The sequence below is a fragment of the Mobula birostris genome, chromosome 24 (assembly GCF_030028105.1).
Source record: "Mobula birostris isolate sMobBir1 chromosome 24, sMobBir1.hap1, whole genome shotgun sequence".
Classification (NCBI taxonomy): domain Eukaryota; kingdom Metazoa; phylum Chordata; class Chondrichthyes; order Myliobatiformes; family Myliobatidae; genus Mobula; species Mobula birostris.
The window spans coordinates 42290515-42318493 of NC_092393.1; the positions used below are offsets into that span (position 1 = coordinate 42290515).

A 27979-nucleotide genomic window follows, 5' to 3' on the forward strand; every position below is an offset into this window, starting at 1 on the left:
AGACTGCCACTCTCCCTGATAACTACATCTATGCGAAGTGCATCAAACTGAAGCTCCTTGGAGGCCACGTTAAGGAACTGGAGCTGCAGCTCGATGACATTTGGCTCATACGGAGGTGATAAGTAGGAGCTACATGGAGGTAATCACCCCAAAGTTGCTGGACGCAGGTCCCTGCGTGACTATCAGAAGAGGGGATGGGAATGGGATGCGAGTGCTGAGTACCCCTGTGGCCATTCCCCTCAATAATAAGTATACTGCTTTGGATGCTGCTGGGGGAAATGACCTACAGGGAGAAGCCGCAGTGACCAGATCTCTGGCACCGACTCTAGCTCTGTGTCTCGGAAGGGAAGGGGGGGGAGAAGAGGAGTGCAGTAGTGATACAGGACTCCATAATTAGAGGAGCTGAAAGCACCTGGGCGCCACGATAGTGTAGCGGTTTGCGCGATGCTGTTACATTTCGGGGTGCTCCGGAGCTTGGAGTTCAATTCCGGCGCTGGTCTGTAGGGAGTCTCTTTGTGTCCTCCCTGTGGAATGCATAGCTTTTCTCCAGATCCTCCAGTTCCCGGCCACAGTCCAAAGATGTACCAGGTAAGTTAATTAGTCATTGCAACTTGACCCGTGATTAGGTTAGGGTTTATCCAGTTTGTGGGGGTTGCTGGGGCAGCGTGGCTCGAGGGACTACAATGGCCTGCTCTGTGTCGTGTCACTAAATTAATAAATAAAGAAGGTGCATTGCCTTCCAGGTGCCAGAGCCAAGGATGTCTCGGATCCGGTCCATAGCATTCCAAACAGGCAGGGTGAACAGCCAGAGTTCATGGTACATATTGGTACCAACGACATAGGTGGGAAAAGGGAGGAGGTCCTGAAGAGAGAATATACAGAGTTGGGCGGAAAGCTGAAAAGCAGGACCTGCAAGGTAGTAATCTCTGGATTGATGCCAGTGCCATGTGCCAGTGAGGATGATTTGGCAGATAAATGTGTGGCCGAAGAATTGGCGCAGGAGACAGGGTTTCAGATTTCTGGATCACTGGGGTCTCTTCTGGGGAAAGTATGACCAGTACAGAAAGGGTGACGTACACCTAAATCTAAGGGGTCAGAAGCTTGTATGGCGTATAGCTCCGGGGTTGTGCTCCCAATGGGGTTTTTTTCTCTTTTTTTTTTCAGTTATTAGGGATTTTTTTTTGTTTCAGTTAGTAGGGGTTCTTTTTTCCAAAAAAATAATAGTTTTAACATTTTGTTTTTTCCTCTTATTATTGGTATACTGTTTAGCTTGGTTAATCAGTTACTTGATAGTTTAAGTCTTAGTTATGTATTGGTATGTTGATTTGACTACTTTAATGTATTTTTTGTTGATTTTCAATAATAATTAATAAAAAGGAATGGGAATTAGAGTGATACTGCTGAGAATGGCACATGTTGCAGATGCAGTGTGTAATGTGGCTGCGAGGGAGGACAGGAGATGAAGTGGCAAAATTGCGGTCAGCGGGATGAGTTAAAGTGGAACTTTCTAAAGGGAGGAAGGGGCAACCGTGGCCAACAAGGGAAGTCAAAGACCACTTAAAAGCAAAGGAGAGGGCATATAATACTGCAAAAATTAGTGAGGAGGTAGAGGATTGGTAAGTTTTTAAAAAACAACGGAAGGCAGCTATAAAAGCCATAAAGAGAGAAAAGAAGAAAGCTAGCCAATAATATAAAAGAGGATACAAAAAGTTTTTTCAGATAGGAGTACCGTAAAAGAAAGACGAGAATGGATATCGAACTGCTGGAAAATGATTCTGGTGAGGTAGTAATGGGGGATAAAGAAATGGCAGAGGAGGAACTTAGTAAGTATTTTGTTTCAGTCTTCACTGTGGAAGATACTAGCAGAAAGCCAGAAATGCAAGAGTGTCAGGGGGCAGAAGTGAATGTCATTCTACTATTAAGGAGAAGGCACTTGAGAAACTGTAAGGTCTGAAGGCAGTTAAGTCATCTGGACAAAATGGACTACACTCCAGGGTTCTGAAAAAGGTAGCTGAAGAGATTGTGGAGGCATTATTAATGATCTTACAAGAATCATTAGATTCTCGAATGGCTCCTGAGGATTGGAAAATTGCAATTGTCACTCCACTCTTTAAGAAGGGAGGGAGGCAGAAGAAAGGAGATTATATGGCAGTTAGCCCGACTTCAGTGGTTGGAAAGAGGCAGAGACTATTATTAAGGATGAGGTTCTGAGGTAATTGGAGGCACCTGACAAAGTAGGCAAAATAAGGAGAAGGCAGAAGAATGGAGTTGAGAGGGATAATAAATCAGCCATGATGGAATAGCAGAGCAGACTCAATGGGCTGTATGGCCAAATTCTGCTCCTCTGACTTCTGATCTTATGGTTTTAAGGTTTTCCCTGTGATGGATGGACGCTACCTACCATTTACTTAATTCTGCTCCTGGGTTTTACGGTCTTGAAATATGAAATAATATCAAAGGAGATGATAAACATGTATTGGGTCACATCTTCTTTAATTCTTATTTGATCAGACAATAGATGGTAATGAGAAGCTCCTGTAAAATCAATGAGAAACCATGTGTACAGTAATGATATTACTGTACTACAATATCAATTGAAATATTTATTGAGGGAAGAACAGGGGTTTATGCACTCTTAGAGAATTCTTTTTTGTTAACACATGTCTTAATTGTTTATTTTAGATAGAAGGATCCTGTTGGAGAATGAATGCACGTTCCTGAAGAGGCAAAACAGGAACACTGATTGTGTGAATTTCTTTAAAAACAAGAGAAAATTTGTAGATGCTGGAAATCCATGCAACACACACAACGTGCTGGAGGAACTCAGCAAGCCAGGCACCATCTATGGAAAAAAGTACAGTTGACTGCCAAAGGATCTCGGCTCAAAACGTCGACAGTACTTTTTTCCATAGATGCTGCCTGGCCTGCAGTGTCCCTTTAGCATTTTCTGCATGGTGATGTGAATTTCTTTAATTATTTTAGAGATCGTTAAGTATAGTGATGAATTGTTCAGTGTTTCATATGCCCAGGTGACCATAACATAGAAGCAGGAAATCATAATATCATGAAGATCTGTTACAGCTGCAAAGGGGCTTCTAAAGAATGGGAGGGCAGAATTAATGGATGTTGTACCAGAACTTCGATAACATTTTGACTCGACATATATAAAGTGATGGAAGACAAATTGTTAATACTGTTCCAAAACGTAGGAAGGCCAAAAACTATTTATAGACCTGTTTCTTTGGCACTGAGAGTTGAAAATATTTGTGCCTGTGAAAGAGAGGCAAGTCAAGTACGTATAGTCAATGTTTCATTTGTTTAACTTAGTCTGAACACCTGGAGTTTGGTTTCTATCCTAGTCTTACTTTCCTCAATCAGACATTTATATAGAACCTGCTTGAGCTAACAGGGGAAAAAATATATTTTCCTCCACAGTTTGTTCCTTTACTTGATAACTAACATTCCTTTTCTTTGGGTCTCATTTGCTCCATTTCCCCAAGCCAAGGCTCTCTGCTGCGAGAAGCACTTTTCCACTCTATCGGTTTGTTATTCATTCATTTTCTCCTGTTTCTTCAGTGCTGCTGGTGGGAAGATTGAGCAAGATCAGGTCGAGAGTGCAGCCTCCTCCAGGCAATAGGGTTAGGCAAGTTTAAGCAAGAGGCATAAACCCAGCAGGAGAAAGAACTCGGCAAGACCAGGCAGAGAGAGGAATAAAAACAAGCAACCATCTAAACAAAGAAAAAGTCCCAAAAAGTTTTCTATTAATATAGGGTGAATAACGCAAACCCAACATCCAAATGCCTTAGCCTGGCCAGGGTGACTTTTATAAAAGGTTTTGATTCTGAAGAGCAGAAACACGAAGAGTAAGACACCAGATGCACCCCAGATGAAACATAGCAGAAACAAAGAGTAAGAAACCAGATGCAATCCAGGTTTCCAAAGCTCTGCAGCACCTTTGAATTAGTAGGTCTGATAATGAGTGCAGAGATCTTTTATTAACTAAATTCCTTGCCGTGGCAGCTTGCTGAAAGCTTGGATTGCTGTTTGGGAGCTCAAGATCAAAGTGGTCATTAGTAGCAAACTGAAACAGACCACAAAGATAAAGATCCATTGAAATATTTGCAGAGAAAACACCCAGTTAAAAAAACCACATAGAAATAAAGAACACATCAGTGTCATTCTCAAAAGCAACAGTTAAGTTCAAACACCATCACCAGATGTTTCATGCAGAGCTTTAGTTCTAGAATTGTTAGCTTTTCAATCATTTACAGAAGTCAATGTGATGGACTTCCAATCCATTCAGGATCTCTTGGACACAGCCAGGAAGCTGCTGAGGAAGAGAGGATAATAAAGTGGGAGAATAGATGACAACGAGGAAGAGGTGGTGCTGAGCTCGTACACAACATTTTACAATCACAGAAACCCATAGTGAAGGGGTTCCCAGCCTTTTTTTTTATGCCATGGGCCAATACATTAAGCAAGAGGTACCTTGACCCCAGGTTGGGAACCCCTGCCATTGAGCGTTAAATCCAGATCACCTCAATTGCTTCTGAAAAACTTTCATATTTGAATTGACATCTAGCTTTGTTCTAGATTGTGAAGTGCAAAAGTTGCAAGTTATATAGCTGGACCATTCTCACACATGGGTATCATTCACATGTTTTACATGTGTAATAAGTTATGCTTCCTCCCTGTTCCCAAAGAATATCCGGTAATCCACATTTATAAAGTTAGTCTGCACAACCATGTTGTGAGAAAGAGATTTGCTGGCATTTAAAATCAAAACTCAGCCATAACCAATACAAATCAAACCCAAGTTTGGATACATATCATTTATTTATTTCATGCCCATCCCATCATGCGTATGGAAGAATGAAAAGACACTATACTACGCATACATTGTTGCTGATCAGGAACAATTAAGTTTTCTGCAGTACTAATCTAGTCATCCTAACACCAACCTGGGTAAAGTATTAAGCTGGTCAACCTCTCTGACGCAAACCAAATACTTCAGCCTCAGATTGGGTAGCCAGGTTCAAGCAGTAACGTCTGTTGGCTGAGACATAAACATGACCATATGAAAGTAACAGGCAGGAAAGAGACCATGCACAGAATCACAGAGGTTGAAGTGTCCTAGTGAAACCATTTCTGTTTCCACTCACCCATCAAATCACCTGTATGTATAAAACATCAGAAGTTAAAATTAAACATAGAACATAGAACACTACAGCACAATACAGGCCTTTCAGCCTATGATATTTTCCAACCTTTCAACCTACTCTAAGATCAATCTAACCTTTCTCTCTTTCATAGCCCTCCATTTTTCTATTACCCTTATGCGTATCTAAGAGCTTCTTAAATGTTCCTAACATAACTGTCTCTACCACCAACCCAGGCAAGGCGTTCCACACACCTAACAGTCTCTTAAAAAAAGCTTACCTCTAACATCCCTTTATACTTCCCTCCAGTCAGCTCAAAATTATACCCCCTCGTATTAGCCATGTCTACCCTAAGTCAAAGTCACTGCCTGTCCACTCAATCTATGCCTCTTATCATCTTGTACAGCTCTATCAAGTCATGGGGCCAGTAAGCGGAAAATATGAGAATATGTGACACGTTTCAGCAGAAAAGATAAAACTACTTTTTTTTAGGTCAACTGATCAACCAGAGAACAGACACAAATAGTACTTGTTACTAAGTTAAAGTGTGTTAAGTTTGTTTTTAAAAATGACTTATTTTGGCTGATCACTATCATCACAGAATATCAAAGGATCTTGGTCTGACAGTTAGTCCACACCAAAGACAGGAAATCTCAGCCACATATTTACCATACACTGTACTCATCCTGTAGTGTTCCTTGCCCGTTGTCTGAAAGCTTGTTCTCTCTGCATTCACAGAGCCCTCAGCATCATCTAGGACCCCTCCTATCTGTCCCATAACCTCTCTGACCTCTTACTGTCAGGCAGAAGGTACCGCAGTATATGAACAAGGATCGTTAGACTGGGTAACAGCTTCTTCCCCAGGCTGTGAGAATGCTCAACACCTGCTACCACCCAGTTCATATTATTGTGACAGCACCTTTAGCATTATACTGTTTTATAGTTAGCTATGCACCTTATGTCGCTTGTATAGCTACAAAATAATTTCCATCTGTTAATAGCGTTCCGTTAATATTATTTTATGCTCTGTTTTATATATTTTATGTGATATATGTATTGTGTTCTGCACCTTGGTCCTAATATAAATACAACTGTTTTGTTTAGCTGTATACATGTGTATGCCTGAATGACAATAAACTTGAACTTCAATATTTCACTCAGCAGTGGGTGCATTATGCATGTGTTGCAGCATTTTACTGAAGTAAATGCAATAGTTTATTCTCAATGATAAATTTCCAAATCCATTGCAGACTTCCAGAAAACAGTGAGAACAAATGCCACTTGGATCAACTCCAATTAGTCACAGTTTAACAGAATATCAACATTAAAAATACAATATATACTGTTTATTGCCAATAACATAATCCTTACAAAATGTGAAAATAGGAAGACTAGTGAGTGACTCTAATGTCTTCCACTAGGTTCCTTATAGACCACCATAAGCTCAGTTTTCTTGGCAGATGTTAATGGTTTCTTGCAGAGATCTTTAGCTGAAGAGTTATTTTGAAATATGTCTTTATCCAGATCAATATTTCAGCAGTCATGGGTTCACTTTCCCACCATGCAAGTTTTATAATTGACTTCAATCACCCTGGAGAATGATAGGTTAGCCACAGAAAGTGGTCGTAAAAGCTGCCAGCTAAAATTTAACTGTTTTGTTAATGTCCTTTGGAGAAGGAAGCCTGCCAACTCTATTTAGTCTCACCTACGTCTGATGCCAGTTGCACAGCATGTGGGAAAATAAAAACGGGTAATAAATACTGGCACTAGAATTTTTTTGAAAGCAAATGAGGAAAAACTGCTCTTAATTTAAATTGGCAAAGAGCAGTTGGGAAATGATCATTCTGCACGAAAGACAATACATCAGATAATGGCTGGATTACTCTGTGCCAATTGGCTTTGTTTTCTCTGTTCTCATTGGCACGCCCTCGGGATGGCTTGCTTCCACTCCAAGTCTGTGGGATCTAAGGTCACCGATGAGGCCAGTGTGGGAACTGCAGAGACTCCGACAAAGGAGCAGCTGGTCTCTGACGGGGTGGCTGGGCAGGTACTGTAGGTGTCGAGATGGCAGGCATCTTTCATCACTAACGCCGGACAGCTCAGGAACCACATCTTCCCCTCCTCCTTCAGGTTTCTGAATGGGCAATGAGCCAACCCTTGAACACTACCTCACTAATTTTGTTCTCTTTTTAGTTAATTTTGTACTACACATATTTCTCATTGTTATTTATAGCTTTTTTTATTATTACACAGTCCTGCTGCCACGAAACAGCAAATTTCTTGACATATGTCAGTGATATATGCCTGATTCTGGTTCGTTCTCATGCACATACTGAAGCAAAAGCTATTGAACTCCTACCCAGAATCAGAATAACGAAGGCCGAGAACGTGAGGTGGCATTCTTCTTCCACCACTTTTGCTGGATTTCCCTCTGTTCCTGATGCCTAAAATTAGCATTTTCGGTGTCATTCCGAATGGACTTTCTCTACTTTGAGCAGTTGCGAGCCCCAGAAATTGGTGAGATGTTGTGTGTGTGTGTTTTTTTGAGGAGACTTTAAGTACATGTGTCTGCCTGGTAGTTGCTTCCAATGACAGAGCTCAGAAAAGAGGAACTGTTTTGAAATCTGATGCCAGGCATGCAAATAAGGTGGTCTGCCGTAGTGAATCAGAATTAGGTTTAATATCACCAGTTTATATGTCGTGAAATTTGTTATCTTTGCTGCAGCAGTACAATGCAATGCATAATAATAGATTAAAAAGGGAATTACAGTGTGTATATACAAATAAATAGATAGTTAAATTTAATAAAAAAGTAGTGAGGTAATGTTCATGGGTTCAATGTCCATTCAGAAATCGGATGCCAAAGGGGAAGAAGCTGTTCCTGGTTCATTGAGTTGAATTAGCACCCCAATGCTAGGGCCATTGGCCTAGGAGGATCTAAATTCTGCAAAAAAAAGTGTTGGTTTCCAGAGGCAAAGAAGAGTTTATCACCAGTGGCTGCCTTCATTGATATTAATTCTTGAATAAATAAACCAGAGCAGCTTATATCAGTGTTTCCAGTGTTCTGTATAATAATAGTCATTTAGTTATGAAGCATTAAATCTTTAATAATTCTGTTAAACAAAGTCACTGAGTCAGAGGCTTTGCCTCACATTTGAAAGATCTTTGTCTAGATTTGTTCATGTGATGGATCAGTTCACAAAATTAGGAGGACTGACTTCAGTTTCATTTCCCCTAACATAGATGCTATGGGCTGTTCACCCATCTTCAAACTAGCCTCAGTGACATTGACAAGTCCCAATACCAACCCATTCACTTCTGAAGAGAATATTTTGACGGTTTCTCTTTCTGTCAGAACACTGTCTTGCCTAGGATGCTGGTTATTTATCAATAACTTTGTTTCAGCATAAGTATGAAATTATTCTTCCTTCTATATCGCTCTCTGCAATTTTACGCCACCCTCTGTTTCACAGCCTGTGCAATATTAGCTGAACAAATTTATTGTGTTGTCACCCAGCGTTTTTCATTTTCTCTGTTGGTAGCAGCAGCTCTGATGTTGATTTGTTAGCTAAAAAGGTGCAATTTCATATCAAAGATCAAAGTGCAAAGACAAAGAACATATATGTCACCAGATGCAAATCTAAGATTCATTTTCTTATGGACAATCATAGTAAATACAAGAAACACAATAGAATCAATGAAAGACTGCACCCAATGGTACCGACAACAACCAATGTGCAAAAACTACTACTAATAGTAACTAAATAAGCAAAAAATATCAAGAACATAAGATGAAGAGTCCTTGAAGGTGAATCTACAGGTTAAGTAGATTTATGATGGCACAGCTGCGGGAAATGTTCAGCAAACACTCAGAGGCAAAAATCAAAACACAGTATTATTTTCAAAAAAAGTAAATCGAGTATATCTCACATTACTCTTTCAGAATGCTTCTAAGAGAAGAATTAGTGCATTCAAACAATTGTGTGTAGAATTGACAGCTTCATTAAATTCAGGCTCTGTAGGAGTGTCTGCATATCGTCCATGAATGCTGTTTCAAATGTGAATACGCATTGCTCACCTTGCAGTTCACTGCATTTAAACACACAAGGGCATTTCAAACATGCAATTGAACAGACATTAGGCCTACCTGGTCTGGATCTAGGTCTCATTTCAGCAGTGTCTGTCGAAAGAATATTTAAGAATGTAATATTAGTAACTGGAATATATTTGTGAAACAGTCAAATAGTTGAACAGATGTGTTAATTTGTGATGTCACTTCTCCATGTAATGATGTCACTAAGATCATCAGCAATTAATATATGACAGGTTTTGAAATTTATTTAAAGATACCGCACTTCTGGCCCAATTACACTCATGTGGCCAATTAACCAATTAACTCATATGTCTTTGGAATGTGGGAAAAAGCCAGGGCACCCGGAGGAATCTCTCATGTGACGAAGAGAACGTTCAAACTCCCAGCCAGCCAGCAGTGGGAATCCACCAAACCCCAACATAAGCTGAGCAATGACACATTGCTGAACTTCCATTCTGATAAAAATTTGCAGAAGATGAAGCCCAGTAAAAAGAACAGGTATCAGCACCTTTGAAATACATTCCCTATGCTTCAACACACGCCTTAAAGGATTCAATATTAGAGAAATGAAATTAAGAGCAATGTTAAATGACATTGTGTGTGTAAGTTTAAACAAACAGGTGTGAAGGGACTGAATTCATAAATCTCATTAATGTACCTCTTCACATGTGAAAGGCTGATGCAAGAGAGGAATTTAACACTTCAGCAATTACGCATCTAATGTCTCAGCAATGCCACGGTTGGGTTGCTGTGTGTTATTTAGATTTATTGGCTAATCCATTCCTCCCTCACTAAGAGAGGTGATTTCACAGTTGACATTAATTATTAATCATTGATGTAGTGTTGATACAAACACCTATTATATCAAGCATGATAATTCAAAATTTGTCAAGAATCTCCTTGCACGATGAGCACTTTCTAAAGTATTTGTGAAAACTATAAGCGTTGATTAAAATAAAAGGATGCGTATGGCTTAACGTCATGACAAGTCTTCTCATATGGGGAAACCACGCCAAAAATGTTGTTTAATGATTCAGGCCAATGGGATTACTTCACAGTTCAGTCACAGTGGGGATTGGAATTCAGCCAAGTTTGCTCTTTTCACTACACTGAAGGAGATTTTATGGTTTGGATTTACCAACAAACTGTCTTGATGTTTAAAAAAAACAAAAACAATACCACAGGTTGACATTCAACAATTATTGCATTGCATTAGTTTTCACACACTGCTATCCATCTGTTCAAAACACATGGAATATTCAATTCAATGCCGAGTATCCTGCCCTTTCCCTTGAGGCAACTCCAGTCCTCCATGTTCACGATAGTCGTCAGAAAGTCTCAGAATTTTGGGCTGAAGTTGCATTGGATAAAATAGGCATAGAAGCTCATAATATATCCACAACAAAGGCAGCATCTGTATAGAAACTGGTGTCCGGCCCAGAGGTTGGAATAGAAAGACCAAGGTTTATTACTGACTCATGAACCAAGATACTGTGAAAAGATTGTCTTGCATACTGTTTATACAGATCAAATCATTACACAGTGTATGGAGCTGGTAAAAGGTAAACCATAACAATGCAGAATAAATTGCAGAACTGGGGAGCGATGGTATATTTGCCATCCTAAGTGCACATAGGTTAGCAAAAGGGATAGAGAATATCAAACAATATTCAAGTTCCAAGGCTGTGTACCTAGCCCTTTGCTCTACCCGTTTTGCACCTATGACTGCGTGGCTAAGCACAGCTCCAATGCCAGAATCAGGCTTGCTGACATGGGTCAAATCAAAGGCGGTGATGAATCAGCATGTAGGAGGGAGGCAGAAAATCTGATTAACAACAACAACCTCCTACTCAATGTCAGCAAGACCAGGAAGCTGCTTACTGACTTCAAGAGGTGGAAACCAGTGGACCGTGAGCCAGTCCTCATCAGAGGTGGAGAGGGTCAGCAACTTTATATTCCTTAGTGCTATCATTTCAGGGAACTGTCCTGGGCCCAGCATATAAATGCAATTATGAAGAAAGCAAGGCTTTCTTAGGAGTTTGCGAAAATTAGGCATGACATCTACTCCCTTAGGAGTTTGCAAGAATTTGGCATGACATCTAAAACTTTGACAAACTTCTATAGGTGTGTGGTGGAGAGTATAGGGTGTTACTGCATCACAGCCTGGTATGAAAACACCAATGTCCTTGAACAGAAAATCCTACAAAAAGTAGTAGATCCATCATGGTAACGCCCTCCCCATCACTGAGCACATGTACACAGAAAGCAACATCCATCATCAGGGACACCCACAGCCCAGGTTATACCTTCTTCTCACTGCTGCCATCAGGAAGAAGGTATAGGAGCCTCAGGAACTCACACCACCAGGTTCAGGAAGGAAACCCTCAACCATTAGGCTCTTGAACCAGCTAGGATAACTTCATTCAACTTCACTTGCCCCATTACTGAAATGTTCCCACAACCTATGGACTCTCTTTCAAGGACTCTTCATCTCATGTTCCCAATATTTATTGTTTATTTATTTATTATTCTTTCTTTCTTTTTATCTTTGCACACTTTGTTTTCTTTTGCACACTGGTTGAACAACCAGTTGGGCGCAGTCTTTCATTGATTCGGTAATGCTTGTTATTCTATTACAGATTTATTGAGTTCGCCCACAAGGAAATGAATCTCAGGGTTGTATATGGTGACATACATGTACTTTGATAATAACTTTACTTTGAACTTCGATCTTTGAAGTTCCTTACCAAACTAGATTCTCCACTTCCTCTGTGGATTCAAACTCATTTGCTCAGATATTGCCTTCCAAAATTGACCTGAATCACTAGCTCTCTGTCCTCTTTTAAGACTCATCCCAATACCTACTTCTTTAATCCTGATTTGCCCTGATATCACACTTAATGATATCTACGCTTCTGATTGGTAACAGTACTGTGAAGTGCCTTTATATGTCTATTTGTGATATTAAAGTCACCCTACAGACAGAAAATGGTGTTTTGCTGCTCTTCCAATCCTGTAATTCTCTCTGCTGACTGGAACACTTTGTCCGTTGTGGACTGAAGGTGAGAGAGATCACGGCTGAGCAGGCAGAGGAAAAGGAGGAAGAAGGTCATGAGAAAGTGCAAGAGTCCAGAGCAGCTGATGAAGGCAGCCTCCAGGTGGGTGATAGGAATTGTGGAGAGCACTGGGCTTTCCCTAAGTCCGACTCTTCCCCCTTCCCCCTTTCCTTATCTTCCAGTTCTCTGAACCTTTTGCTAATTCTCAGGTAACGACTGCTCAGCCTGAGGAGAAGTACAAACACCAAGCTCTCTGCTAGGTAGAGTTTGAGCAATATAAGCTTCAATAGCTATCCACCTCGTCATCTCCTGGGTTTTGTAAGCCCTGAGCCGCCTAATATCTTAATCATCCCCGGTCGTTATCTACCTATCCTTTCTCATGCCTCTCCTCCCTCTAAACTTCCATTGCTTCAGAAGGTCACTGAACACATCATGAATCAGTTTCCATTTATTCCTAAACCCTTGTGTGAACTCCTTCAAATCCTCTTCTGTGCTGGTTAGACTAACTTGCTTTCTCTCTCAGTTCTGGTGAAGGGTATTTGACCTGTAACATTAACAGCTTCTCTTTCCACCGATGCTTGTTCGACCTGCCTCCAACATTTTCCGTTTTTATTTCAGTTTTCAGCATCTGCAGATTTTTAATCTGATTGCTCTCAATCCTGTGGCCAGTAGCCAGGCTATATCGTACACACGCCCAACACCAAACTCTCAAAACAGCCACTCTGTTCCAAACTCTTTCCTGGCAAGAAGTTCCAAGGTGGACAGTGGAAATGATTCATGGACGTTCTCAAAGCCTCCTTGAGAAAAGTGGCATGGTCCATGCCAACACCTTCAATATGCAGAAACTCAAATCATACTTTCTATATTCCTGTCTGGTTTAAGTAAACTTTGCTCACAGCACAAACATTGAGGTCCAGCCAATACTTTGATGACTCTGAACTACACTTCATCGTCATATATCCTTGGCACAGGCCTGCAGTCAAGTCTAGTTGGAGTATAGGAGCAAGCCACAGGAGTAAACCACAGTGACTAAGTGAAGGGGCATTCCTTTCCCTCTTCCATCCGTATAAAGGTTTTCTTGTAAGGTCACATTTTACATTGGTCGCCAGTGGCTAGGTGGCAGCAGCGCTGAACATTTGGGGTGGAGGACCCTGACACTTACCCCATTCATCTCTGTGTAAGTATGGTGAGGTCCTAATGCAGACATCAGGCCATTCATCTACACCTTAAAGGGGACAAACACCTGACACATACCCAGGCTCAGTAAATATTTGGGTCAGATATTTATCAGGCAAAATTGTCCTCATGTGCATATATTTCATGTGCAAAGTAGGTGGGAAGTGGTCAACATCAGGCTTGTTTAGAGGCAGCACTGAGTGTGTACCAGGTTCATTTATTTTGAGATACAGCACGTTGACAGAACTTTCTGGCCCACACAGCACAGTTACACCCATGTGGCTAATTAACTTAGTATCCTGTATGTCTTTAGAATTTGGGAGGAAACCGGAGCACATGGAGAAAACCATGCAGTCACTGGGAGAACATGCAAACTGGTTACAGATAAGTGCGGAATTGAACCTGGGTTCACTGGCTCTCTAATAGAGTTATGCCAACCACTACTCTACTATGCCACTCCAAGTTATTCTATTGCTCTAAGTCGGGCTGGACCAAAGTCATCTGTAACTACGCAGTGAGTTGTAAATAAGAAGTGACTTAATCAAGTAGAATGCTTGCGGTGGGAAATGGACATCTTCACCCAAAACATCAATGATCATTTCCCTCCACAGATGGTGCCTGGCTTACTGGGTTACTCCAGCTGCTCTTTGTTTATGGCCTAGATTACAGAATCTGTCGTCTCTTATGTCTCCAAATATAATGCATTTATAATGCTTTCAATGATTTTTAGTGATTTTCATTTGTTGCAAGTAAAGGCGGTTTAAGTTATTCACTTTTAAGCAGTGAAAAGCAATGTCATTCACATCACTGAATTCCAAAACGATGAGCAGATCATTGTTTAGCTTGACCTATCCATTTATTTGGGTGGCAGGCGGAGATATGTCTCTACCAAAGGAGGTGTATGGTGTTCTTTCCCTCCGTTAGCCTGTAGGTCACCCCTGAGCACCTGCTTAGCCCCTCAATCTGTGAAACCATAGCAGCAGGTACGAGCAGCTGGTGTATATCACAAGTCCTCTTTCTGCAACCATTACCACTGACGCCAGACAATCTCTGAAGAGTATTGACCATGGCTGGGGTCACCCGTCTTGTAAAGACACTGCCCAGAAGAAGGCAATGGCAAAGCACTACTGTCGAAAAATTTGCCAAGAACAATAATGGTCATGGAAAGGCCGCAATCGCCCACATTATACAACACAGCACACAAAGAATGAGTGATCCATTTATGCATTTGAATACATGGTGGATGTCAAAGACAGGAAAAATATAGTTAGCTCTCCAGTAAATTTGATCAGAATGATCAAGTTCATGAGGACATTCAAAATACAATGTTAATATTAATATCAGTTTTAAATATGAGTTTCCTACTTTAGGTTCTTTAGACAGTTTAAGCTGGAATCAGTAAAAACAAAGTAGATTTAATTCAAATAGTAAAATCTATAAGATTCTTCTGTGGCCTAGAAGCAAACAATCCCATTGCTCCTGTGTGATCATATTAAAAAAGCCCATCGTCCATGTGAGCCTCAATGAATATAGTATTCCCCTGTAATTCAACAAGTCAGGTAATCACCAAAAAAGATTGAAGTACAGAATAAAAATATATTCTTACAGAAAATTTGTGAGAAAGAATTAACCAAGTAAATACAAAATACAAAGAAACAAATTTTGTAAACTTTTTTTTCCAAGGTTTCACGTTAAAATTACATCATGGACAGTTTTCCAGGAACACATTCGGTCTGTAACACAGAGGTGTGCTGTATCTCTCAATTATTCATAACTAGGCTGAGAAAAGTTTAATGATAAGAAGAGCATGGAATAAAAACTGCCAAGTGTAACTCTAAGGTGGTTATAAAAGAAACTTCACCTTTCGAAGCAAATTAATATCCATTTCAGACAAAGTATTAATGAAATGATCCAACATATTATTCTCCGTAACTTCCGCCACCTCCAACAAGATCCCACCACCAAGCATATCTTTCCCTCCCCCCCTTTCTGTTTTCCACAGGGATCGCTCCCTAAGCGACTCCCTTGTCCATTCGTCCCCCCATCCCTCCCCAACAATCTCCCTCCTGGCACTTATCCTTGTAAGCGGAACAAGTGCTACACATGCCCTTACACTTCCTCCCTCACCACCATTCAGGGCCCCAGACGGTCCTTCCAGGTGAGGCGACACTTCACCGGTGAGTCAGCTGGGGTGATATACTGCGTCTGGTGCTCCCGGTGCAGCCTACTATATATTGGCAAGACCTGACGCAGACTGGGAGATCATTTCGCTGAACACCTACACTCTGTCCGCCAGAGAAAGCAGGATCTCCCAGTGGCCACATATTTTAATTCCACGTCCCATTCCCATCCTGATATGTCTGTCCACAGCCTCCTCTACTGTAAAGATGAAGCCACACTCAGGTTGGAGGAACAACACCTTAAATTCCGTCTGGGTAGCCTCCAACCTGATGGCATGAATATTGACTTCTCTAACTTTCGTTAATGCCCCTCCTCCCCTTCTTACCCCATCCCTTATTTTTTTATTTTTTATTTTTTCCCCTTTTTCCTCTCTTTTTTCTCCCTCTGTCCCTCTCACTATAACTCCTTGCCCATCCTCTGGGCTCCCCTCCCCCTTTCTTTCGCCCTAGGCCTCCCGTCCCATGATCCTCTCCCTTCTCCAGCCTCGTATCCCTTTTACCAATCAGCCTTCCAGCTCTTGGCTCCATCCCTCCCCCTCCTGTCTTCTCCTATCATTTCGTATCTCCCCCTCCCCCTTCCACTTTCAAATCTCTTACTAGCTCTTCTTTCAGTTAGTCCTGACGAAGGGTCTCAGCCCGAAACGTCAACTGTACCTCTCCCTAGAGATGCTGCCTGGCCTGTTGCGTTCACCAGCACTTCGTGTGTGTTGAATGAAATGATCTGTTGTGGTGTTCTAAATTAAAAACTGAGTTAAATTGATCATGATATTAGTTCTTCTTTTTACGTACTGTAGGTGCTTATCAGTATGTTTTTAGTCAGAAGGAGGGAAAACTTGTATGGGTCCTGAGGATTATGGATTGGCCATGCAGGCAGAGATGGAAACATCCTAGACTCCTAATGGAAGTCAGTTGGAAGGGGATGACAGTAGAAAAGGACGGGAAGAGAGAGGTAGCATCACATCTTCCCAATCTCTCACCCCTTCCTTCTCCCCTCCTCTCAAAGATGGATAAAACCTCAGTGCTAACTGGAGAAGATCTAGGTGCAGCTTAATGTTTATGACAATGGCACAGGGCCTGTATATCATTCAGCCACTAGCCATTCAATGAAGTTTCGATGCTGACAGCTGATTTTCCCTGACATGCTCCAGATAGGAGCACGCGACCAGTGATTCGAATGGGCAGGATCATGAGAAGCTGTCGAGGTTGGTGGATTCTGTCAGATGCATCACTGGCATGTCCTGGCCAAGCCTCAGTAGTATCGACATGAGGCGCTACCCCACCAGCCAGCCCCCGCCGTCTTCTCGCAGCTGCCATTGGGCAGGAGGTGCAGAAACCTGAGGTCCTACACAACCAGGTTTAAGAACACCTCCTTCTCACCTATCATTCTGTTCCCTAATCAACCTGCACAATCCTAATGACTACTTCAGTATAACAACACCGTGACTGCAGTATACCATAACACCATGGCTACATTGCACGATTATTGACTTTGTTATTTTTTGTTCTAATTATGTTCTTAGTTGCATAATTTTTGCATAATTTACATTTATTTTATGGGTTTTTTTCTTGTGTACCTGATGCTACGTACTTGTAATGCTGCTGTGTTTGGGTACATGAGATAAGTTTGACTTTGACGTATTCGTTTAGGGGATTCTTAGTTTGGTCTTGGGATTGTCGGGAAGACAAACCCAGGTAGCTCAGTTTTCCCATTGAGCAGAACCCTATTGATCTTTGTGAGGCAGAGAGTTCCTCATCCAGGCAGATTTTTAACTGGGGATGGGGAGCAACGCATGGGGATGCTATGATTCCACGTAGGTCATTACAAAACAACTCCTTGGGGACTTCGATCAGGCTTCCATTCCAAGTGTAATAGTATCAGCAGAGAGTTTGTCATTTATTTTGGTGAACGCAGCAGGCCAGGCAGCATCTACAGGAAGAGGTACAATCGGCGTTTCGGGCCGAGACCCTTCGCCGTGAGTCCTGACGAAGGGTCTTGGCCCGAAACGTCGACTGTACCTCTTCCTGTAGATGCAGCCTAGCCTGCTGCGTTCACCAGCATTTTTTGTGTGTGTTGCTTGAATTTCCAGCACCTGCAGATTTCCTCGTGTTGTCATTCATTTTACTTATTTGCAGAGACAGTAATGTAACAGGGCCTCCTGGTCCAACGAGCCCCCATCACAGGTTCAACCCTCAGCTCCAGCGCTGTCTGGGTGGAGTTTGTGTGTTTTCCTTTGCTTGCTCCAGCTTTTTCCTACATCCCAAAAACATATAAATTTTTCAGTTGATTGGCCAGTGTAATTTGCTCTAAGTGAGCAGGGGAATGGTGAAAACTAGGGAGTTACTGGGAATGTGCAGGGAACAGAATGGGCTTAGTACAGGATTAGTGTAAAAGCCACTGGTGTTTAGTACAGATTTAGCGGGCCAACAAGAATCTTCCTGTGCCGTGGGACTCTATATGACTCTATCTATCATTCTAAAGAATAGCAGTATTAATTCAATTTGTCACTAAATCCTTAAACAGTACAACACTTTAAATGGAATCCTCTATCATTATAAGGTAAACACTAAATGTGTGAGTAATTGAGTAACGCTTTGTGCACAGTCATTAAGTCTCTTCTGATAATGAATTACACTCAGTGGCCACTTATTAGGTACCCTCTGAAACAAATAAAGTGGCCACTGAGTTTGTTTGTGGTCTTCTACTGCTGTAGCCCATCAAGGTTCAATGTTTTGTGCATTCAAAGATGCTCTTCTGCGCACCACTGTTGTAGCATTTGGCTAGTTGAGTTGCTGTCACTTTCCTGTCAGCTTGAACCAGTCTGGCCATTCTCCTCTCACCTCTCATTTACAAGTCATTTCCCCCTACAAAACTGCGGTTCACTGGATTTTTTTTTTTGTTTTTCACACTTCTCGTACCTGTAAACTCTAGAGACTGTAGTGCGTGAAAGTTCCAGGGATCAGCAGTTTCTGAGATACCCAAACCTCCCTGTCTGGCACCAATGATCATTCCACAGTCAAAGTCACTTAGATCACATTTCTTCCCTATTCTGATGTTTGATCTGAACCTCATGACCATATAATAGAAATATAACAGAATCAGTGAAAAGCTGCCCACAAAGAATAACAAACAGCCAATATAGAAGAAGCCAAACTTAAAGCAACACACACAAAATGTTGGTGGAACTCAGCAGGTCAGGCAGCGCCTATGGAAAGGAATAAACAGTCGATGCCTTGGGCCAAGACCCTTCCTCAGGACTCAAGTTTAAACTTTAAGTAGATAGATAGATGACACTTGGTTGACAACAGAGAGTTCATCATGAATCTTTTCATGGACAATAGCTTTGACACGACGCACATGGCATGGAATGGAGGTGTAGTTCATAGGGAAGCACATTGGTGAGGCTGGAGCTGCTGCCAGTGATGGGGATCCAGGTTCAAATCTGATCATAGGTACTGTCCCTGCAGAGTTTGTAAGTTCTCCCAGTTACCACATGGATTGCTCCTGGGCACCCTGGTCTCCCAAATATGTGCTGGCAGATTAATTAACTATTGTAAATTAGCTGTAACTTAAGGTGACACCAGGAGAATTGGGGGCAGCGGATGGCTTTGTATGAGAGAACAGGCAATTAGTGGGTTAATTCAATTGATGACAACACTCTGAGAGCACGATATACCAAAGGGAAGAAAAGCCCCTTCCCATACTGTGAGAGTGATAAATTATGACCATTTACTGGGAGGAATTGCAAATAATTAAGGCTTATTAGGCTACTGTGTCTTGCATTGGAATTAATTCTGCATTTTTTAGGAATTAACTGTTTTTAGCTTGGGATTTTTATGAAGTTCAAGTTTATTGTCACTCATCCGTACACATGTATACTGCCAAACGAAACAACATTCCCCTGGACCACGGATGCACAGCACAGTGCATATAACGCATCAAGTAATAATACCACTGATACATTAACAAACAATAAGGTTAAGTTAAAAAGTAAACAGTATAATGCTGCTAGTGCTTCATGCATGATGAGACCTGGGTGGTGGTAGGGATCTAGGTAGCCTACGGTCTAGGGGAAGAAGCTGATACCATTCTAACAGTTCATATCTTAATGCTATGGTACCCCCTGTCTGAGGGTAAGAGGTCAAAGAGCTTGTTAGACAGATCATTGGGAATGCGAAGGACCCTGTGTATGTGTTGCTTATTCTTATTCATCTGCAAATTTCAGAAGAAAACTGCCATCAAAAACAGTGCAGAACGCTGACTTGCTCTGTCATGTCTTCCATCACATATGGAACTTCCCTGTCTACCTCAGAGAGATAACAGGCACCGCAGTCCTGTCTGATCATGATGCAAAATCACATAGCACTCAATTTAATTCTTTCAAATGCACTATAATGAATAATTAGAGATCTCACATCTGTTCAGAGGGTTACCCCTCCCTCGTCACTGTCTATTCCATTAAACGCCTCTGAAGATTGATCATGCTGAATTAAGTGCCTCAGCTGTCTTGGAAAGGAGATTTATGGTGTGGATTTTAATTGTGAGTGTAAGGTGTGTTTAAAATTTTACAGAGAATAAACATGCCAATGTGTTGATGTCAAGAATCTCACCACAGAGTGGTTTCCCTTGTAGAGTTTTCCTACTGCAATGTGTTGTGCTTCCACGAACTTTGGCAAGTGGAATCTGTTCCTTTCGAGTGGAATTCCCCTTCGGTGATGGGTTGCCACTGAGGCAAGAGGTAATAACCTACGTATGCTTAGCATTTGTGGCCAAGTAACCTTAAATTATGAAACAGAAAAATTAAGTAAGAGGGAAGTAAGGGTTTGCATCCTATCAATGTCAGCGATTTGGCAAATTCAGATTGAGTGCAACAAATGTAACAGCTTGATTTTTTATCTGGAGGTTTCGACTCAATATTGTTTCGAAAAATCACCATTACTTGGTCGAAATAGTTTGTCAAGTTTTACAGATAGCTTGCATGAGAGTACACATTTATGGTTTCTGGAAGAACTTAAGTGTTACAGGGTCAGCGCAGTGGCACAGCTGATAAAGTTGCTATCTCGCAGCTCTAGAGACTAGGTTTAATTCTGACCCCTGAAAGCGTCTGTGCAGATTTTCCATATTCTTCCCCTGGCCCATGTGAGTCTCCTCTGATTAATTCATCACTGTAAATTTCCCCCGTGGAGATTTATGCAAATTAGCTCTTGATGGATGGGCACCGACCTGATGGGCCGAAGGGCCTGTTCTCTAATCTTTTTCAGGCGTCCAGCGTCTTCATTTTGGTGGTTTTTGCGTTGTTTTCACTTTTATTCACTATTGCATAGATGAATCACACTCAATTTTTTTTTCTGGCATGTTATTCTTATGCATTGGATGTAACTTGTTAAATCCCATGGGTGACCTCTCTACAGTGAATGGAAGATCGAAAGTCCCACCACTCATTTTTAAAAATTTTCTTACGGTACTGTTCTATTAGTCGACTCGCGCCAAGAAAATGGGTTATATCTGCATCAGAGTGTGCAATGCCAGCCTCAAATGCACACACCTTCATGCTACCCACACAGCCCCGCGGATGAAAATTATTTTATTGTTCAAAAACAAATGTGAAACAGCATTAACCAGAATTCCTCCTCAGAAATTAGAAATTTGATGTGGGCTCTGTGAGGGTCTTGACAGTAGTACAATCATTTTAATGCACATACCACCACAGTTGTCCAGCACATACTTAAGGTTTTCAGCCCTTAAAGACATGGTCACTATGGTGACCACTTATTGGCCACTTAGTGACCACTTATTAGGTGCACCTGTACACCTGCTCATTAATGCAAATAACTAATTAGCCAATCATGTGTCAGCAACTCAATGCATAAAAGCATGCCGAAATGGTCAGGAAGTTCAGTTGTTGTTCAGACCGAACATCAGAATGGGAAAGAAATGTGATCTAAGTGACTTTGACCGTGGAATGATTGTTGGTGCCAGACGGGGTAGTTTGAGTATCTCCAAAACTGCCGATCTCCTGGGACTTCTGTGCACAAGTCTCCAGAGTTTACAGAGAATAGTGCGATCAACAAAAATCATCCAGTGAGCGGCAGTTCTGTGAGCAAAAACGCCTTGTTAATGAGAGAGGTCTAAGGAGAATGGCCAGACTGGTTCAAGCGACAGTCACTCAGATAACCATGCATTACATCAGTGGTGTGCAGAAGAGCATCTCTGAATGCACACACATTGAACTTTGAAGTGATGGGCTACAGCAACAGAAGGCCACAAATACACACACAGAGGCCACTTTATTAGGTACAGGAGGTGCCTAATATAGTGGAGACTAGTGTAGGCTGCAGGAATGGAGAGGATGGCTGCTTGGGATATTGTTATAACTATATGAGCCTATCTATTTTCGCACTTGTTTCCCTACTTGTCCTACCCATGGGATTGAGCTACATGGAGATCACAGTTATCTCAATTTTTATATTTTCCAAAATGCACTTGTTCTTTTGAGTACAGATTGAGAAATTTGGAATGATTATGAGCAGTCCTCAATAAGTTTTTGGGACTGTCCTGATATCAGTAGTGTTATCTTTAATCACATCTGAAAAAAGACCCACGCAAGATGTGTTCCTGGTTGTCTATGGAGGGTTCTGCAGAAGTTTTGTGTCAATACTGTATAAAGTTTGTAGTGCATTATGATAGACACCATAAGGAACATTAAGATGTCATGTGTGTTAATGTGGAATCTACCCAGATCAATTCTGTGATTACCTCAATGTTGGAAATTTGGTAATATTCACTATCCCAATTTACTCCAGGTAAAATTGATTGTGATTCGCCAAATACTGATAACAGCAACACAATGTGGTACAATGTTTGAACCTTCATTCATTATCCAGGACAGGGATATATACCCTTGTTGTCAAAGAAATTTATTAAAGGAAGTGTAAATTCACACTTTTTTTGGACCTCTATCAAACAGAATATACTGTGGCAATCTGTAATTGATGGCAACCAGCCAAGAGTCATAGAGCACGACAGCACAGAAACAGGCCCTTTGGCCCATCTAGTCCATACTGAATTGTTGGTCTACCTAGCCTCATCGGCTCACAGCTGAACCGTAGCCCTCCATACCTCTCCCATCCATGCACCTATCCGTACTTCTCTAGAACGTTGCAATCGAACCTACATCCAACATTTCCGTTGGCAAACCATTCAACACTCGCACCACCCCCTTCAGGTTTCCCTTAAACATTTCACCTTTCACCCTCAACCTATGACCTCTAGTTCTAGTCTCAGCCAACTTCAGTGGAAAAAGCCTGCTTGCATTTACCTTATCTATACTCCTCCTATTGGAATGAATTTACTTTTATTGTTTTGTACAATTCCTGCTCCTCACAATGAAGCCTCTGTGTAACAGCATAAGAACATAAGACATAGGAACAAATTAGGCCATTCGGCCCATTGAGTCACTGCGCCATTCCACCCTCTCAATCCCTTTCTCCTGTCTTCTCCCTGTAACCATTGACACCCTTATTAATCAAAATTAGTAACAATATCCGCACTAAATATACCCATTGACTTGGCCTCCACAGGCATCTGTCTCAATGAATTCACAGATTCACCACCTTCTGTTTGAAGAAATTCCTCCTCATATCAGTTCTAAATGGACACTCCTCTATTCCGAGGCTGTGGCCTCATCCTAGACTCCTCAACTATGGGAACCATCCTCCATGTCCACTCTATCCAGGCCTTTCAATATTCGTTAGGTTTCAATGAGATTTCCCACCCCACCCCCGCTTCATTCTTCTAAACTCCAGCAAGTACAGGCCCAGGGCCATATTAACCCATTCATTCCCAGGATCATTCTAGTAAATCTCCTCTGGACCCCCTCCATCTTGCTCTATTAAGTAATGGGCATTCATGTTGTGCATAAGAAGTATTTCAAGGCAATGTTATATGAATATAATCACATCCACAATTCCCATTACTAATGGGCTTATTCTACCATGGTTGTCTTGACAACACCGTCAAACCTTTCCATATTGTTCCTACAGAATGTGGTGCTCGTAGATTGCAATAGTTATCACCTTATTTCAATGTGTTGGAAATAGTATATGGTCTTCACGCCACTCATTACTTCCTGCATGAAAGTCTCGATAAGCTTTTCTGAGAACCAAGCTGTTTAACTCTTCACAAATATCAGACCTAAGAACTTAAACTGCATTCAAAACAGGAAACCACAGCACCTGCTTCTGAGCTGCTGGGAAAGCTATAAATCCAGTAGTAGCACCAGATTTCTCAACTACCAACAGACAAACTGCCAGCCAGCAATGCTTCAAAGCCTCAAGTTCTCCTGCATGTTGCTAATAAGATCTACATTTGATGGTGTCTGTGTTCTGCAAAACTCTTTCCCCACCACCCAGTCTCCAGACAACTGGTTTCCACACAAATGGACTGGGGATACTGAGGTGGTTTAATCTCATTTTGGTAGCAGGTCCTTACTGATCTCCATGGCTCCACTCTCACAAATGAAGGATGGCATTGCCTTCAATTGTACCATTCAAATAATATGGGGAAAAGACAGGGGAATGGGGTTGAGAGAGAAAATAAATCAGCCATAATCGAATGGCAGCGCAGTCTCGATGAGCAAATATCTTAATTCTGCTCTTATGTTCTTACGGGGTGAGAACTGAGGTTTTTTGGTGTGGTGCACCTCTGCTGTGTATGTTTACTTTTGCCTTTATATTTTTCTCCCTTTTGCTGCTCAATATTTAATTTGATTTTGTTATGGTTGTGGTTTCTGTGGATGTGCTGTATTTTCTTTTTGTTTTTTTGTTTGTAAGAAAAAAATTAAAATAGATTACAGTATATTGCTTAAAATACAGTAATCTGTCATCTATAATCTGCTATTTGCACTAACACTGCTGATTATAATCCAAGAAACTCCCTCTAGCTTGATATCTACTATCAACATATCCTTTTATATCACTTTCCTTCCTAGGTAGGCAACTAAAATCGCTCTTAAATGAAGCCACATATTTCTCTTCAATCTTACATTGTGACAACAAGGTCCATATTCTCATTTTCTGAATTGCTTACAGAAATTACCAGTAACTAATATGGGCTGGCCAGTAGTGTAGTGGCATCAGCACTGGATTTCAAGGCAGATGGTCTTGCGTTCAATTCTAGACCGGCCGGGTCCCAACTGTGCAGAAGAAAGGCATTAGCAATGTACTTCGGTATCTTGCCACAAAAATCTCCCCATAGGGAATGCTGAACCATTTAAACTGCCTTCTCCCACCAACCTACACTGGGACCATTGCCCTCCATACCCCAACCATTCATGTGCTAATCCAACCTTTTCTTAAATGTTGAAACGTCAACTGTATTCTTCTCCATAGATGCTGAGTTCCTCCAGCACTTTGTCACTTTGTGTGTATTCATCATCATCATCAGGTGCCGTGCCCAGTGTGAGCTTTGACTGCCATGGCCCACACACTCCTGTTTCGGGTCAAGTGGATCAGTTCATTGGTATTCATTTCCAGTTCTCTGGCTGCTCTCCCCATCATCATTTGTCTTTGCCTTCCTCTTGCTTTCTTCCCTTCAATCTTTCCCATAATTACCGTGCATTCTAACTCCTCTTTCCTAATCACATGTCCAATGAAGTTACGTTGCCTTTTCATGATCTCATACATTATTTCTCTTTTTGTGTTTGCTCTGTTCATGACATCCTTATTAGATATTCGTTTCATCCATGATATTCTTTGCATCCTCCTCAAAAACCACATCTCTGCTACTACAAGTCATTTCCTCATGTTACTAGATATTGTCCAATATTCTGAGCCACATAACATAACTGGATAAATGTAACATTTCAGTACTCTGAGGCAGGTTGTCATGCCTAGTTTAATATTGGTCAGTATACTCTTCATTCTCATAAAGCTGTCTTTTGCCACCCCTATTCTTCTTTTGATGTCCAAGTCGCACCTGCCACCTGATGTCACCGAGCTTCCTAAGTAGCAAAAGTTCTGTACTCGTTTTATGTCTTCCCCATTTATTCTCAGCCTGCAGATAGGATTCTCCTTCTTTTTGGATATCACCATACATTCTGTCTTTTTGCAATTGATAGATAGACCCATTTTTGCACTTTCTTCAACAATTATATCAATTAAGTTTTGTAGTTCTTCCTCCGTACTTGCAATTAACACAGTGTCATCTGCATATCTGAAATTATTGATGTTTTCACCGCCAACTTTGACTCCCAAGACTTCTCTAACTTCCGCTAATGCCCCACCTCCCCCTCGTACCCCATCTGTTACTTATTTTTATACACACATTCTTTCTCTCACTCTCCTTTTTCTCCCTCTGTCCCTCTGAATATACCCCTTGCCCATCCTCTGGGTCCCCCCCACCCCCCCCCCCCGTCTTTCTTCCTGGACCTCCTGTCCCATGATCCTCTCGTATCCCTTTTGCCTATCACCTGTCCAGCTCGTGGCTCCATCCCTCCCCCTCCTGTCTTCTCCTATCATTTTGGATCTCCCCCTCCCCCTCCCCCTCCAACTTTCAAATCCCTTACTCACTCTTCCTTCAGTTAGTCCTGACGAAGGGTCTCAGCCTGAAACGTCGACTACACCTCTTCCTAGAGATGCTGCCTGGCCTGCTGCGTTCACCAGCAACTTTTATGTGTGTTGCTTGACTCCCAAGATGCTTCTTATCTTTTGTAATATTGTTTCACTGTACACATTAAATAAATCAGGGGAGAAAACACACCCTTGTCTAACACCTCTCCTTGTGTGTATTGCTCAGTGGAAAAAGCCTGCTTGCATTTACCCTATCTTTTCCCCTCATAATTTTGTATATTTCTATCAAATCTCCCCTCAATCTTCGACACTCTTAGGAATAAAGTTCTAATCTATTCAATTCTTCCCTGTAATTCAGGTTCTCCAGTCCTGGCAACATCCTTGTTAATTATCTTTCAACTCTTTCAATCTTGACGTCTTTCCTGTAGCTAGGCGACCAAAACTGCACACAATACTCCACAGGTCTTAGGCAATTTCAACATAACATCCCAACTCGTACTCAAGATATTGATTTACAAAGGCCAAAGTCATCATCATGAAGTGTCATTTCGTCTGACGTTGGTGATCATGGTCTCACGACCATGATTGTTCTTGGCAAATTTTTCTACAGAAGTGGTTTGCCATTGCCTTCTCCTGGGCAATGTCTTTGCAAGACGGGTGACCCCAGCCACTATCAGTACTCTTCAGAGATTGTTTGGCTGGTGACAGCGGTTGCAGAAGCAGGACTTGCGATGTGCACCAGCTGCTCACATGGTGATCCACTACCTGCTCCCACGGCTTCACATGACCCTGATCGAGGGGGACTAAGCACGTGCTACACCCTGCCCATGAGTGACCTGCGGGTTCACGGAGGAAAGGAGGGCCTTACACCTCATTTGGTAGAGACGTATCTCCACCCTATCAGGAAGATAAATATATATAATGAAGATATAAAACTATAAATTACAATAAGATATATATGTATCTTACTGTAATTTATAGTTTTTATGCGCACTGCTGCTGCTAAAGAACAAATTTCTCAACGTATGCCAGTAATATTAAATGTAACCCTGATTCTCTCAGTTCTGCAATCATCCATGTTAATATTATTAGCAAAAATTCTACAAACCACTGCCTTTGGCCTTGACGCCCAGGAGGTTTTCCAAGTCACTGATACTTTGGATGTCTGCCTGTGCAATCATCTTCAAGACATCCTCTGGGAGACCTTCCTCTTTATCCACATCTTTTGGTATATCCTGTTTGACAGAAAGAAAACATTAAAAATCCAAAGGTAAAATAAATGCTAGACATGGACAGGCACTGGGCAACAACATCTCCTCCACGATCTCTATCACACGGGTACACCACAGGGCTATGTGCTTAGCCCCCTGCTCTATTCGCTCTATACTCCTGGCTGTGTGGCTAAGCCTAGCTCCAATGCCATACTCAAGTTTGCTGATGACGCCACTGTTGTGGGCCCAATCAACGGAAATGATGAATCAGTGTATAGGAGGGAGATTGAAAATCTGGCTGAGTATTGTCATAAGAACAACCTCCTGGCTAACACGAGAGGGCACAGTTTTAAGGTGCTTGGAGGTGGGTACAGAGGAGACGTCAGGATTAAGTTTTTTACTCAGAGAGTGGTGAGTGCGTGGAATGGGCTGCCGGCCACGGTGGTGGAGCTGGATACAATAGGGTCTTTTAAGAGACTCCTGGATAGGTACGTGGAGCTTGGAAAAGTAGACGACTATGGGTAACCCTAGGTAATTT

The 27979-nt window shown here is 41.7% G+C and overlaps 1 protein-coding gene across 5 annotated transcripts in view; it reads right to left on the minus strand.

Annotated features, from left to right (window-relative positions):
• The window catches only part of LOC140187351 (platelet-derived growth factor subunit A-like), an 86892-nt gene that overhangs the window by 30567 nt on the left and 28346 nt on the right, over positions 1–27979 (minus strand). For 3 of the 5 annotated variants that reach the window (XM_072242575.1, XM_072242576.1, XM_072242573.1), the window contains 2 exons: positions 27339–27465; positions 9307–9339 (listed from right to left, as the gene is read on the minus strand). In XM_072242575.1, coding sequence (XP_072098676.1) covers positions 9307–9339; positions 27339–27465 — 160 coding nt within the window. The remainder of the gene's footprint in view (positions 1–9306; positions 9340–27338; positions 27466–27979) is intronic. The other 2 variants (XM_072242578.1, XM_072242574.1) reach the window with 1 other exon arrangement.